General features: G+C 38.7%; 2 protein-coding genes across 9 annotated transcripts in view; both read right to left on the reverse strand.

The window, feature by feature from the left end:
* Positions 1-6: 6 nt before the first annotated feature.
* On the reverse strand, positions 7-4,420 carry ddt (D-dopachrome tautomerase). The gene is made up of 3 exons (XM_057843502.1): positions 4,217-4,420; positions 2,691-2,866; positions 7-157 (listed from the first exon to the last, which is right to left on the reverse strand). Exons 1-3 carry the CDS (start codon positions 4,322-4,324, stop codon positions 85-87), a joined length of 357 nt encoding a protein of 118 aa, XP_057699485.1. The 5' UTR covers positions 4,325-4,420; the 3' UTR covers positions 7-84.
* Positions 4,421-7,190: 2,770 nt separating this feature from the next.
* vps37c (VPS37C subunit of ESCRT-I) overlaps positions 7,191-13,140 on the reverse strand; it is a 36,916-nt gene continuing 30,966 nt past the window's right edge. For 6 of the 8 annotated variants that reach the window (XM_057843903.1, XM_057843901.1, XM_057843907.1 and 3 more), the window contains one exon: positions 11,195-12,222. In XM_057843903.1, coding sequence (XP_057699886.1) covers positions 11,548-12,222 — 675 coding nt within the window. In that variant the 3' untranslated portion in view covers positions 11,195-11,547. Of the gene's footprint in view, positions 8,592-11,194; positions 12,223-13,140 lie in introns of those variants that run through there. The other 2 variants (XR_009064189.1, XM_057843908.1) reach the window with 2 other exon arrangements.

Consider the following 13,140-nt stretch of genomic DNA (forward strand, 5'->3'; position numbering starts at 1 on the left):
AAAAAAAAAAAAAGAAGTAAAACTCTGGAAATTTAAAGATGTTTGAAACTTTATTTTTTTTTCTACACATTTTTTTGGAATGTTTTACAGGAAGCTCATCACTGTTCCCTTCTTCCCAACCTGGTGAGGCTCCAAATTGTGGAACTGAAGAACAATCCTGCGAAAAAGTAAAGCTGTCAATTGCAAGCTTTTATAATATGAAGAAAAGTCGAATTAGTCATTAAAGGGTATGAAAGTAATCACACACTCTGCTAAAATACCATGTTATTCTGATGTAAACTAATGATAATAATAAACCTGATCAATAAAAATGAAATCTCAAATCCAAATGCAGTAATCTCTTGCTATTTCGCAGTTCACGTTTTGCAGATTCAGTGCATCACGGGTTTTTTAAAGTATTCATTAAGAATTCATTAAAAAAATATATTTCATTTTGAGAAGAGAATGTTTCGCACCAAGCATACATGACTTGGGGATATTTGTACATACCCACGGGCACTCATCCAAGACCCGTGGCGCGAGACTAATACATGAAAACCCCAATGAGCCCCATCGCAGCCTTGCCTATGGTGATCGACAAACGAGACCCCCAATAAGAGTCGCGTTATCCTGTGAGCTGATTAGCTGCGCACATCACAACCTCGCCCAGCCTCTTGTTTTATGAGTCTTATTGGGGAATTTCAATCACAGGGCTAATTTTTAGCAGTTGTTTTACCATTTTTATCCGCTTTGGATGCTCACCCAAAGCCTGCTACAAACCCCCACAACCTCCGGGGGAATTGTACCTATTTTTCAAAAAATATTTTTTCCCCCCAAAAATGGGGCACTCTATCCCGCCAAACACCTTCAGGACCTCAGAGGGCTATTTTGCCGGCTTTAGAGCACCCAAAGCCCACTGCAAAGCCTCAACACCTCCCTGGGAAACTTCAAAAACTTTTACGGACCACTCTATTTCCACAAATCACCTCCAGGACCTCCGATGGGATATGCCGTGGTACTTTTCACCATTATTACCAGCTTTGATAGCACCCGATACCAGCTACAAACCTCCAACATGTACGGGGAAAATTTTAAACTTTTTAAAATGCAAATGTAGCATGATATCCCCGCTTCATGCTGGACCTCCACAACATCCAGAAGGTATGCCAAGTCCCCCCACGCCTCCCGCATTGAATGCATAAGGTGCTGCAATTAATGTAAATAGTGAGGGTGTAACGGTACATGTATTTGTATTGAACCGTTTCGGTACATGGTGCTCGGTTCGGAACAGAGGCGTACCAAACGAGTTTCTGACGTAATGTAACCCTTACTTTTCGAGGCTGTGAGTCAATCAGGTTACAGTTTCTTTGTGTAGATTATATGTACTCCATCTTCTCTACTATAATGAAGACCAACACGGTAGGTATATACATTGTATATACAGTGTAACCCAGAAACGTCAACGACGCGCCAACGTGGCCGCCGCGAGAACGCAGTGAAACGCGGGCATTAAAGTCAATCAGTCAATGCACACCAGTCGCAGAGCGGCCGCGTGTTAGACGCGTCCCAGAAGCGGCTCAACACGACGCACGCTAAAAGAAAGGCAGAGTTTATTATTTGACGCGAGACGCGACCCTCCTGCGTCAATACTACTACCGGTAGCTAGGATCGGGCAGACCAGAAGTCACTCGTGTAAAAATACAGTGGATCCGGTCGATTTTCAAACTAATATGCAATCGTAACCCACTTTTTGAGTCCATCAGATCTCTTGAGTGGTAGATCGGGGCACAGTTGACTTGTCTTTGTTGATTTACTGCTGTCTTCTCTGCTATAATAATAACAAATACTGCCCCGTGTTCAATACAAAACCCTCCTACCACAACAAAACAAGTAGGAACTAATATTCACATTGGAACTAAAGTTATACAACATAAAATATACAATATAGTGAATGAATACTACATCACATTTGTAAAATATAAGCACATAATAAAATAAATAATAGCCCATTTAAATAAAATAAATTGAAATGAGCTAAAACACCTGTAATTAAATAATAAGAATAATACACAGATCCTGCTTACACAATTAAATTTACTAATTTTTGTGTGGCATTTTAACTTGAGAAAATCCACCAATAAAGCTTTTGAAAACCGTTCATAAGAAAAAAAATGATTCTTTGAGGCATTTCATTTGTAAAATACATGTTAAAATCTTTGTCATTGGATTAGTTTTCTCTTTAGCATAGGACTTTTTTTCTTCTTTCTTTCAGAAAGAAAGCTGACCAATACGCAGGGTCTTAAAGGTAAATTGTTGTTGGATTATCTTTAAATACCCGCTACTTTTTGAGCAGAATTTGAGCTTTGTATAGGCTGATGTTCCTATTGTTGAAAGCACAAAGGTGTGTAATAAACAACTAGCACATTTATGTTTTGCATTTTCTTTTCTTACTGTACCGAAAATGAACCGAACCGTGACCTCAAAACCGAGGTACGTACCGAACCAAGATTTTTGTGTACCGTTACACCCCTACTAAATAGATTTAACGACTGTACATTTTAAGATTTCTGTTTTTACTATTTGCACTGTAAATAGAAGAGCTCCTCAATTTTGTTTTACTACTGTATAATGACAATGAGCTTCAGGGATCAATAGGTGTTGGTATCAAGTAGTGTAGCATATTCAGAAAAACAGCAAGCTCTGGTACTCACCTGTCTTCAGTTAGAGGAAGCTCTTTAGTCAGAAACCCAAAGAGCTTAGCACTGTGCTCCTTATTCTTGTCAGCAGTGTCTGTTACCCCAATAGCAGAAATCGATAGCACCACGCAGGGAGAGCCTGAGCCTGCTATCCACATTGGTAACCCTGGCTTCACCATCAAGTTCATTCTCTGGAAAGAACAACAGATAAATCATTGCTATCACCGATCAAAAACCCTACGAACAGATAGTAGCTGCCTAATCTTAACCCCGTAACGATACATTTACCGCTTTTGTTTTCAAATGAACCATTGAAAACAATGAGTCTCCATTTGTCTCTTAGCAGTGATGGTAAATAGTAAGTAGAGCATTTTATTTTTTTATTTTAATGTATTTTGTTTTTTAATACAAAGTATTTTTAGTTAAATTTTGACTTAAAAAGTGAAATCCAACTTGCACGGAAATTCAGGGTGGGTTCAAAGAAAAGGTAATCTTTCCTGGGTTTTTTAGTGCATCTTGATGTAAAAAAAAACATGATTAAAAAGCTGTAATTCTGAAATTTTGTTGTATACTGAAGACATTTGTATGGAAGCCCATTCCCGCCACCAAAAAAAAAAAAAAAAAAAAAAAGTATGAGAACTTTTTTTTCCCCAACAAAACAAGAAGCCCATTTTTTTTACTTGCTAGTGCCAGTTTCTGCCAGTGAAATTTTTATTTATTTATTTATTTATTTTAAACCTACTGGTGCTCGTTTCCACCAGTGAAAACAATTTCTTTTTTTTTACCTTTTAAAAGGTAAAAAAAAACATTTTTTATTTTAATATATTTTTTCACAAAAAAAATAAAAGTTTTTTTTTTCCAACAAAACAAGAAGGCTATTTCCACCAGTAGAAAAAAAAAAAATTCCATACAAATGTATTCAGTATTTGTATGGATACAACAAAAACAAAGGATTTTGGCAGGGTAAAATAAGTAACGAAAATGCATAGAACAAGGCACAGACATGTTGACGTATTCTGACATGTTCATCTATTTTGCATGTAAAGCCTTATGCAATGAAGTAATTACTAAATGTTGTGGGAGGTAAGACTATTCAGTAGAGACCCATCATCATCCATTTTGACCATCATGACAGATACAACTGATTATGTAGGAAACAGCAGACAATGGTACAAAATTATTTGCATGGATGTACAAAAACATCAGCAACTTGCTCAAAGAAATGAGAAACTGCTTTTTTTTATGTGCTAGTGATACGATGTTGTGAGGATTGTACAAGTAGTTTTGAGAATTTTAATTCTAATCTGAGAAACGAACCAGAGCAATTGAGAATAACTGTAATACTGGTGAAATAAACTTTGAACCAGTTCATGCAGAATTATAAACTTTCCCAACAACTGTCTTTATTCATTTGACTGAGAGTAATAAAGTTGTTGACAAGGCTGGGAGTTTAAAATGTGCATTGATTATTTTTTGACAGAATATTGTTAGAATGCATTTCATAATCTGGTGTCTCCCTGTTAAATTGTGAAATGACTCACATCATCAGGCTTTCCCAAAACACCCGCAGCAAATGAACACAGCTTTTTCAGGAACTCTTCGTGGAAAGAACTCGCTGGTAAATTGCTCTGCAAATCGAGAAACGGCATATTTATCGGTGTACGCCTAGCAACAGTTCGACAGTCGATGGATCGATAGATGTCCGGTTCAGAGCTAGCGTTTTCCTCCAGAGTTTGTTCATAGATATCTTATATTCAGAGCTAGATGACTCTAGGATCAGTGAGCCAATCGGGACGGCCGTTATCACTTGTCGGCCATTTTTCAGTGCCATTCGATGGACACTGGCGCATGTTTTTTGAAACTGCGCAAATTTAAACCGATTTTTTTATTTATTTATTTTTTTCCCATAAACGTCAGAGAAGCAATAAATGAACGTAATACTTCAGAAATAATTATATATTTTCTCAACATCTAGCCTGAATCATAGCCACGTTAATACGGGTTGTATTAAACCAGTAGTGGAATGTAACAAAGTAACAGTACTTCGTTACTGTAACTGTACTTTATTTAGGTACAAATATGAAGTAGTACTTTTTACTTTTACTACATTTTACAGCATGTACCTATACGTTTTACTCCACTTTTCGAATAACGTTACTTGTGTTTTCTTTTTTTCTTCATTCTGAATTGATAGTTTCGTTTCCATGCCTCTGGCACAATCGGCAAACCCTGTGCATCAGTATCGTTATTGAGCACTAGAAGCAGCAACACGAGTACAAGCAAGATTAGGCAGGTGAACAAGATATTGGCCAATAGTGAGAGTACCACACCTTCAGGTGGGTCCTGCACACTCTTGTACAGTAGGTGGCGGTATGCACCTGATAGGTCCTTGCAATCTGCCATTAAGTTTTGGAGTTTCTGAGCTTATTTCAGTGCAGTCAATATTGCTTGTTTTTTCCATTCTGCAATTTTAAATAAAACTGAGCAGTAAATGAATTTTCTGGTTCTGTCTTTGGATATTGACAGAGATCTCTGTATGTATATTAATATTTATATTACATTTTTGCATCTGGAGAAAATTCTTGTCGTTTTACTTGTAAATTTTACAGCAAGTACTTTGGTACTTTTACTTCTTCTTTACTACCTAATTTTTTTCTTAGATACTTGTACTTTTACCTCAGTCAGTTTTTTACACCTGTATCTATACTTTTACCAAAGTTAAAAAAATAAATTTAAAAAAAGTACCTGATCCACCACTGTCATAAACAAAACTGCTTGGAAATTCAAGTACTTTGGTACTTTTACTTCTTCTTTACTACCTAAATTTTTTTTCTTAGATACTTGTACTTTTACCTCAGTCATTTTTTTACACCTGTATCTATACTTTTACCAAAGTTAAGAAAAAAAGAAAAAAAAAAAGTACCTGATCCACCACTGTCATAAACAAAACTGCTTGGAAATTCATCAAGATTTTGCCAAGTTAAAAGTATTTAAGTTCACTCCTACAAAGCCCACCACAGTAGTACACTGCTTTAAGATGGCTTTTGGCTACTAACGCCATAGACTGTGATTTTTCACATCTAGCTCTCTATTTGTGATATCTATGGACTTTGGTTACCCTAGAGTCAGAGATGTAGAAAGAGAGTTGCGACACTCCCACAGTTATCGAGACAGAGTGTTCCAAACTTCACTTCGATGGTGAATCGGTGACGGGCACCATTAATTTGGATTAGAATGGCTGGCTGTCAAATATATTTAGAGATAAATTGATTAATTAGTAGAAGTAACATTCACAAAGGGGACTTGTTCCACGTGGCACAATACATAGTGCGAAGCGTCATCGGCTTCTCACTGTAACAAATGCTAGTGTGCATTGGTTGAAGAACCTACCAATACCACAAGTCAGTGAGCTATGTTGCTGCAGATGAAAGTCGATTGTGGACCAGGCAAGGAGGCCGACATTTTCGTGAGGTCGTGGGGGAAGTGAAAAAGACATGAATTGGTCATTCAACAGAAGTACATAGTACTTAACCATAAAGATGTCCCGATTGATCGGGTCCGATCACGTCATTTTCAAAGTATCGGAATCGGCAAAAAAATATCGGACATGCCTTTTTTAAAAAAAAATTATATATATATTTTGTTTTGTAATTGTATTTAACGTTACAAAAATTTTTACACTCATCCAGAGTAGTTTTGGCTTAAAGTAGGGCTATCAAATTTATTGCGTTAACAGCGGTAATTAATTTTTTTAAATTAATCACATTAAATAATTAATGCATGCGCTGCACGACCCACTCACGCATTGTCGCGCTCAATCTATAAAGACACCGTTTTACCTATAGATAGCGCTAATAGGCAGCATATAATGAGTAGAGGGAATTTTGACAGCCTTTGGAGCCATTTTTCATGTGGCTAAAGCCTTACAATACCTCTCTCAGCAATTAAAAATAATGTGGGGAAGAAAGTTAGTAGTTGATCATTTTCTTAACACCCTATGTTCTTTCCAAACGCAGAGAAGATATATCAATTGGTGCCCCTACGTGCAGTCACGGTTGCACTTCCCATCATGCATTTGGGCAGAAGTTAAACGGCTGCAGTATCATTTACTGAAAGCTCAACAAATACACTAGATGGCAATATTTAGTCACAATATACAAAGTCACATTTATCCTTTAAGAATTACAAGTCTTTCTATCCGTGGATCCCTCTCACAGAAAGAATGTAAATAATGTAAATGCCATCTTGAGGATTTATTGTCATAATAAACAAATACAGTACTTATGTACTGTATGTTGAATGTATATATTCGTCCGAGTTTTATTCATTTTTTTCTTAATGCATTGCCAAAATGTATATGATCGGGAAAAATTATCGGGAATGATTGGAATTGAATCGGGAGCAAAAAAAAAAGCAATCGGATCGGGAAATATCGGGATCGGCAGATACTCAAACTAAAACGATCGGGATCGGCTCGGGAGCAAAAAAACCCTACTTAACCACAGTAAATGCACATGTATAGATTTAAATAATGCTTTATTTATATACTGTACGCTTAACGCGGCACATTATAGAACCAGCTTTTCTCAGTTCCGAGAGCGCTCAGTGCTTCAGATATCAGTAGGTGTTGAAGAAGAACGAAGAGGGCAGTACCATTTTCAGGACAACTTCACGCGATTGCAATCAAATAAAACTACACAAACAACACACGTCAACCACGGCATACTCCCATTTTTATCTTCATCATTTACATAGAACTGTTCAAAATATTGAAAAATGACTTTGGTGCCTCTTTAAACAAAGTGCAATCTATACACTTGACCTGAATGTTGTCAAAAATAGGTCTTCTGCATGCAACAAAAAAAAAAAAAAAAACACTTATACAGTGCAGAACATAGATTTCAACGAAACTAGTAGCAAAATTAAGTACAAATGATCACAAAGGTGGTATTTGCAATTTGCCTGTCCCTTCCCGGCCACTCAAGTGAGCAACTGCATCAAAAAAAAAAAAAAAAAAAAAAAAATTCTTCAAGTTTCATAACAATCAGAGCCAGTAGTGGGTGCTATTTTACCATGACAGGAAGCTGCCGGGATGAAAACTACATGTAAAATATTTTGCACCTTGCTTTGTATTCCGCGGACTGTTTTGATTCCCGCGGTATTCGTTAAAATCTGCAATAATCTGTGGGAGTGGACTATAATAATGTCAGTACGATTTGAGCCAATCTAATGCGAGTATCCAAGTTTGCCTGCCCGATCTTGTGACATCAATATTACCCATCCTCCCATGCACCCGTGTTTTGTTATGTGCGTACGCATCAATGACGTCACACAATTGCTGTGTTCATAAGTGGTGTCATTTTGTGTGTTTAAACATTATTGTCTTTACTATTAGAGGTCAAAGAAAGTCACGATTTGCATACATAAATACAGTACTTTTGAGCAATCATTTTTCACACTAAGGTCATTTATGCTAGGTAATGTCTGTTCCACTAAGGATGGCGAACAACCTGAGTAGGGGGTTATGAGGAAAAAGAAAACCAACACACTATTATTTAAAGCAATAGTGGGTAATTTTTCCAGTTTTGGTTGATTTGAGCGACGCCAGTGGACAAAAACGGTAGTGTTTTGCCTTAAGCAAGACTGTTTCCTATGAGGACCAGCACACACCCGCACAGTGTCGTAAAATCATTATCTCCCTGTCGCCTGCAGATGGATTAAATGACATTTCTGTTTCCAACGGCTGTGTGAAAGATGAATAAGGTAATGAATCCAGTTGTAGCTAAATAACAGACTTAATGTGGCTAAACCACACACCCCACCTGAAGTAGTCAGCGTTGACCAGTTTGATTGGGTGGGGCCGGGGGGCCTCACGTCAGCGGGTGAAAGCTGGGCCAATGTTTATACTTGAGTATCCTGTAGAGGAGTTCCAAAAAATGGATTATTACATGCATCGCAATTCAACATGTGACAATTGGATTACGATTCATAAAAGTTGAAAAACGATGATTTTCCTCCATAAGTTTATGACAGCCGATCGTCGCGGAAGAAATTCAAGACACGTCTGCCACCTTTAACGGACACACGCACAACGTTATGATGGATGCTGCCTGTAACTGAGTGATTTACTCCTTTTCAAAAGACTAGAAAATAAATTTGTGTATGAGACAGGCAGGGACAGAAGCGCGTCTGTGCGCACGTTATTTTTTATAGCGAGAAGGGAAGAGAGATAGTTCGTTGCTCCTTGTCTTTCAGATGGCCAGGTTTAGTTTCAAGCCATGTCAATTGAAAAATGTCCTGAGTGTGTTGCTAAGACCCGTGTGCGTCCATAAGAGGTGAGTACACGAACCCTCTTGTACTTGTGTTAATAGTTAGCGCCGAGCGCTAAGCTAATTAGCTAATTCACTAACGTGTATTTCATATGCAGAATGTGTAAAACCATGATTAAGTACAGCGGTAACACTACAAACATGCGAAATAGTACAGAAATCTGTGAAAACAAAGTGTATTGGGTAAAAGACGTCTTATTTCTAAAGACACGGTTTCCAGAAAATGTGGAATTCATTCCATCTGTGTAAATATTATTGTATTGTTGAAAGAAATAAGTGCTCCCTTTAAAATGGTTAATGTTTTTGCACTTTCTTATAAAAATAAATAAATAAATAAGCAGCTTAAAGGCAGCTTTTTGTTGTATGGGCATGTTTCCATCGTTCCTGTTGAATCATTAGGATATTTTAAATAAATAATGGACAAAATTTGTTTCCTTACTTAACTGTGATCATCGTCAATACCGTGATCATGTTTAAAGAATCAAATTGTAGCACCCTGAATCGTAAGCGAATCGAATCGTGGGGTGTCTGAGATAGCAAACCCCTAGTATCCTGGTAGCCACCCCCTTATTTCCCTCCTTGGACAAAGCTTTTTTATCTCTTTTGTTGCTCTGCCATCTTTGCAGAATTCCCGCGAAAGCGTTCGCATCGACTTCTGTCTTTATAATGAATGGGGAGGGGGGAAGTGACATATGGCGTAAAGTAGTCAGCACATTTGCAGTCGTTTTGTTTGGCAGGGTTCCTGCCACCCTCCTGACATTTAATTAGTGCTTGCGAGAGCGATACAGACCACCTCAGGATAAACAGTGGGGCAAATAAGTATTTAGTCAACCACTAATTGTGCAAGTTCTCCCACTTGAAAATATCAGATAGGGCTGTAATTGCAACATGGGTAAACCTCAACCATGAGAGACAGAATGTGGGAAAAAAACTGAAAATCACATCGTTTGATTTTTAAAGAATTTATTTGCAAATCATGGTGGAAAATAAGTATTTGGTCTATACCAAAAGTTCATCTCAATACTTTGTTATGTACCCTTTGTTGGCAATAACGGAGGCCAAACGTTTTCTGTAACTCTGCACAAGCTTTTCACACACTGTTGCTGGTATTTTGGCCCATTCCTCCATGCAGAGCTCCTCTAGAGCAATGTTGTTTGGGGGCTGTCGTTGGGAAACACGGACGTTCAACTCCCTCCACAGATTTCTATGGGGTTGAGATCTGGAGACTGGCTAGGCCACTCCAGGACCTTGAAATGCTTCTAACGAAGCCACTCCTTTGTTGCCCTGGCAGTGTGTTTGGGATCGTTGTCATGCTGAAAGACCCAGCCACGTCTCATCTTTAATGCCCTTGCTGATGGAAGGAGATTTTCAATCAAAATCTCTCGATACATTGCCCCATTCATTCTTTCCTTTACACAGATCAGTCGTCCTGGTCCTTTTGCAGAAAAACAACCCCAAAGCATGATGTTTCCACACCCATGCTTCACAGTGTGTATGGTGTTCTTTGGATGCAATTCAGTATTCTTTCTCCTCCAAACACGAGAACCTGTGTTTCTACCAAAAAGTTCTATTTTGGTTTCATCTGACCATAACACATTCTCCCAATCCTCTTCTGGATCATCCAAATGCTCTCTAGCGAACCGCAGAGGTGCCTGGACATGTACTGGCTTCAGCAGGGGGACACGTCTGGCAGTGCAGGATTTGAGTCCCTGGCGGTGAATTGTGTTACTGATAGTAGCCTTTGTTACTGTGGTCCCAGCTCTCTGTAGGTCATTCACTAGTTCCCCCGTGTGGTTCTGGGATTTTTGCTCACCGTTCTTGTTATCATTTTGACGCCACGGGGTGAGATCTTGCATGGAGCCCCAGATCGAGGGAGATTATCAGTGGTCTTGTATGTCTTCCATTTTCTAATAATTGCTCCCACAGTGGATTTCTTTTCACCAAGCGAAGAGTGAAGAGTTACAGAAAACTTTTTGGCCTCTGTTATTGCCAACAAAGGGTACATAACAAAGTATTGAGATGAACTTCTGATATTGACCAAATACTTATTTTCCACCATGATTTGCAAATAAATTCTTTAAAAATCAAACAATAGGATTTTCTGTTTTTTTTTTCCACATTCTGTCTCTAATGGTTGAGGTTTACCCATGTTGATAATTACAGGCCTCTCTAATCTTTTCAAGTAGGAGAACTTGCACAATTGGTGGTTGACTAAATACATATTGGCCCCACTGTATAAGAGATGTCATTCAACTAGTTGTCAGTCGACATATCATCACAAATGTTATGAAAATATTTTATAAAGGTTGAAAAGTTACCTAGTGTTGCTTTATACACTCTACCATCTGAAATTTGGAAACGAAACAAAACAAAACAAAACAAAAAAGGAAAAACCAGAGGCGGATGCAATTAGTCTGGTAAGCCTGACAGGTAATGTTGGACAATGTATGTAAAAAGAAAGGCAACTAAGGATTATTTAAAAAAAAAAAAAAAAAATGATTATAATAAAAAAATAAAACAGTAGATCCGCGAATGGAGATTGATTAGGGAACTCCATATCCAGGTCTGCAAAACAGTCTTCCAGTTGGTGGTTGAGAGTTGGAGAAAGCAGACCTGGTTGGGTGATTGTAACCTCCATCATTATATGAAGATGCAGTATTGCTCTGTGAGTGGCTTGCTGTGTATTGGCCAAAAGCTGATCCTGGGTTTGGAGCAGGGAAAGACGACTGAGTTGGATGAGAAACGGGAGGTCTGAATGCTGACCCGAAGCCAACGCATCTCCCTTCCGGGGCAAAAGGTGAGCCAGCGTATGACGGAACCTGTGAGAGAACGGCAGGGCCAGAGCCTGACGATACTGCTGGGGAAACGTTGGAAGAAACAAATTGACATGGAGGGTAGGGGAGAACACAGGGACCACCTGCAGGTGAAGAAAGTGGTTGGGAGGCAGTAACGTAGCTGGAGTTCAGGCATTTGGTGTTTCCTTGATGCAAATGTTTCGCTGTTGCCGTTTCGGTCTGTGGATTCCATAAATTATTAGGAGCTCCATCAGGAGAGCCGATATGTGCTGATGGCGTTATAGCCTCTGTTTTGTGTTGCATAGCCTCCTGGAATTTTTCTATCAGCACACGTCTTTTGTGAGCAACTGAACGTAGTACAAGGAAGCGTTCAAGGAATGAGTCCAATGGCAGAGAGCCCTCCAGAAATACATCAGCTAGGACCTGTAGACAGAAATGCACATAGTTGCTTACAACAGATCTGCACAATGTGATTAATTTCACCTAAATATTATTAGTATTACAGTATATAATCGCATATAGGTTGCAATTTTTTAAAGTGATCCTCTAACTTAAATACATGTAGGCTCTAATAAACCACAATTGTTCTCTTGTACTAATATATGTTGTTACAAACACATGAAATGTTAAATCAATGGTATTATTTTATAATATTTAGTCCATATTTTGACCGTTAGTTGGCACCATGGTTTGCGGGCTCGCAGTGATGACGTCATTGGTATCGTTCGTGTTCAACAATTGCTTATTGCTGCCTAAACTCGCGAAGTAAAATGCCACTATGTGCTGCTTTTGGAGGCAATTTCCAGTCAAATGGAAACAAGGGGAGTGAAGTGAGTGGTCAAGGTGGAATTATTATTTTTAGTGAATAAATGTGCATAAGTGGAAGCTTATCCCCCTTTTTGGTCCCTGTATGCACGTATCCTACCCACCACGCGTTACAACTAGCGCCTGAACATTTTTCCTGGATCCTCAGTCAAGTAAGGGATCCATCTATTTTCTGGATCCGACAGTCCCCCCGCATCTGCAATATTGGTTTCGGATCTGTCCTTTTTTTTTTTTTTTTAATTCGTCGGTCCCACAGTGGCTTTTCGGACCAGTCTATTTTGTGGAATCGACGGCCTAATCGCGGCTGCGACATTGCCATGGTATCGGTCTAATTCCTGGATCTTCGAGTGAGTGAAAAACGTGGATTTGGATTACTATTGCTATCTTTTTTGTTGACTATTCTTCGTGGGAGTTTTCCCCAAATCATACTACATAATTAAAGCACTATGGCACGCTACAGTGACGACAGCGACTCTGACGTGGACCTTACAACAATGTTGGAGTTCGTCAGGGAAC

The sequence above is a fragment of the Corythoichthys intestinalis genome, chromosome 8, assembly GCF_030265065.1.
Source record: "Corythoichthys intestinalis isolate RoL2023-P3 chromosome 8, ASM3026506v1, whole genome shotgun sequence".
Classification (NCBI taxonomy): domain Eukaryota; kingdom Metazoa; phylum Chordata; class Actinopteri; order Syngnathiformes; family Syngnathidae; genus Corythoichthys; species Corythoichthys intestinalis.

What these genes read in the sequence shown, in the direction of transcription:
- ddt (XM_057843502.1), bottom strand. Translation starts at nt 4,324, where the DNA reads ATGCCGTTTCTCGATTTGCAGAGCAATTTACCAGCGAGTTCTTTCCAC. An exon ending in TTTTGGGAAAGCCTGATGAT is followed by an intron (nt 2,867 to 4,216) that starts GTGAGTCATTTC and finishes TGTTCTTTCCAG; the next exon opens with AGAATGAACTTGATGGTGAA. An exon ending in CTTCCTCTAACTGAAGACAG is followed by an intron (nt 158 to 2,690) that starts GTGAGTACCAGA and finishes ACTTTTTCGCAG; the next exon opens with GATTGTTCTTCAGTTCCACA.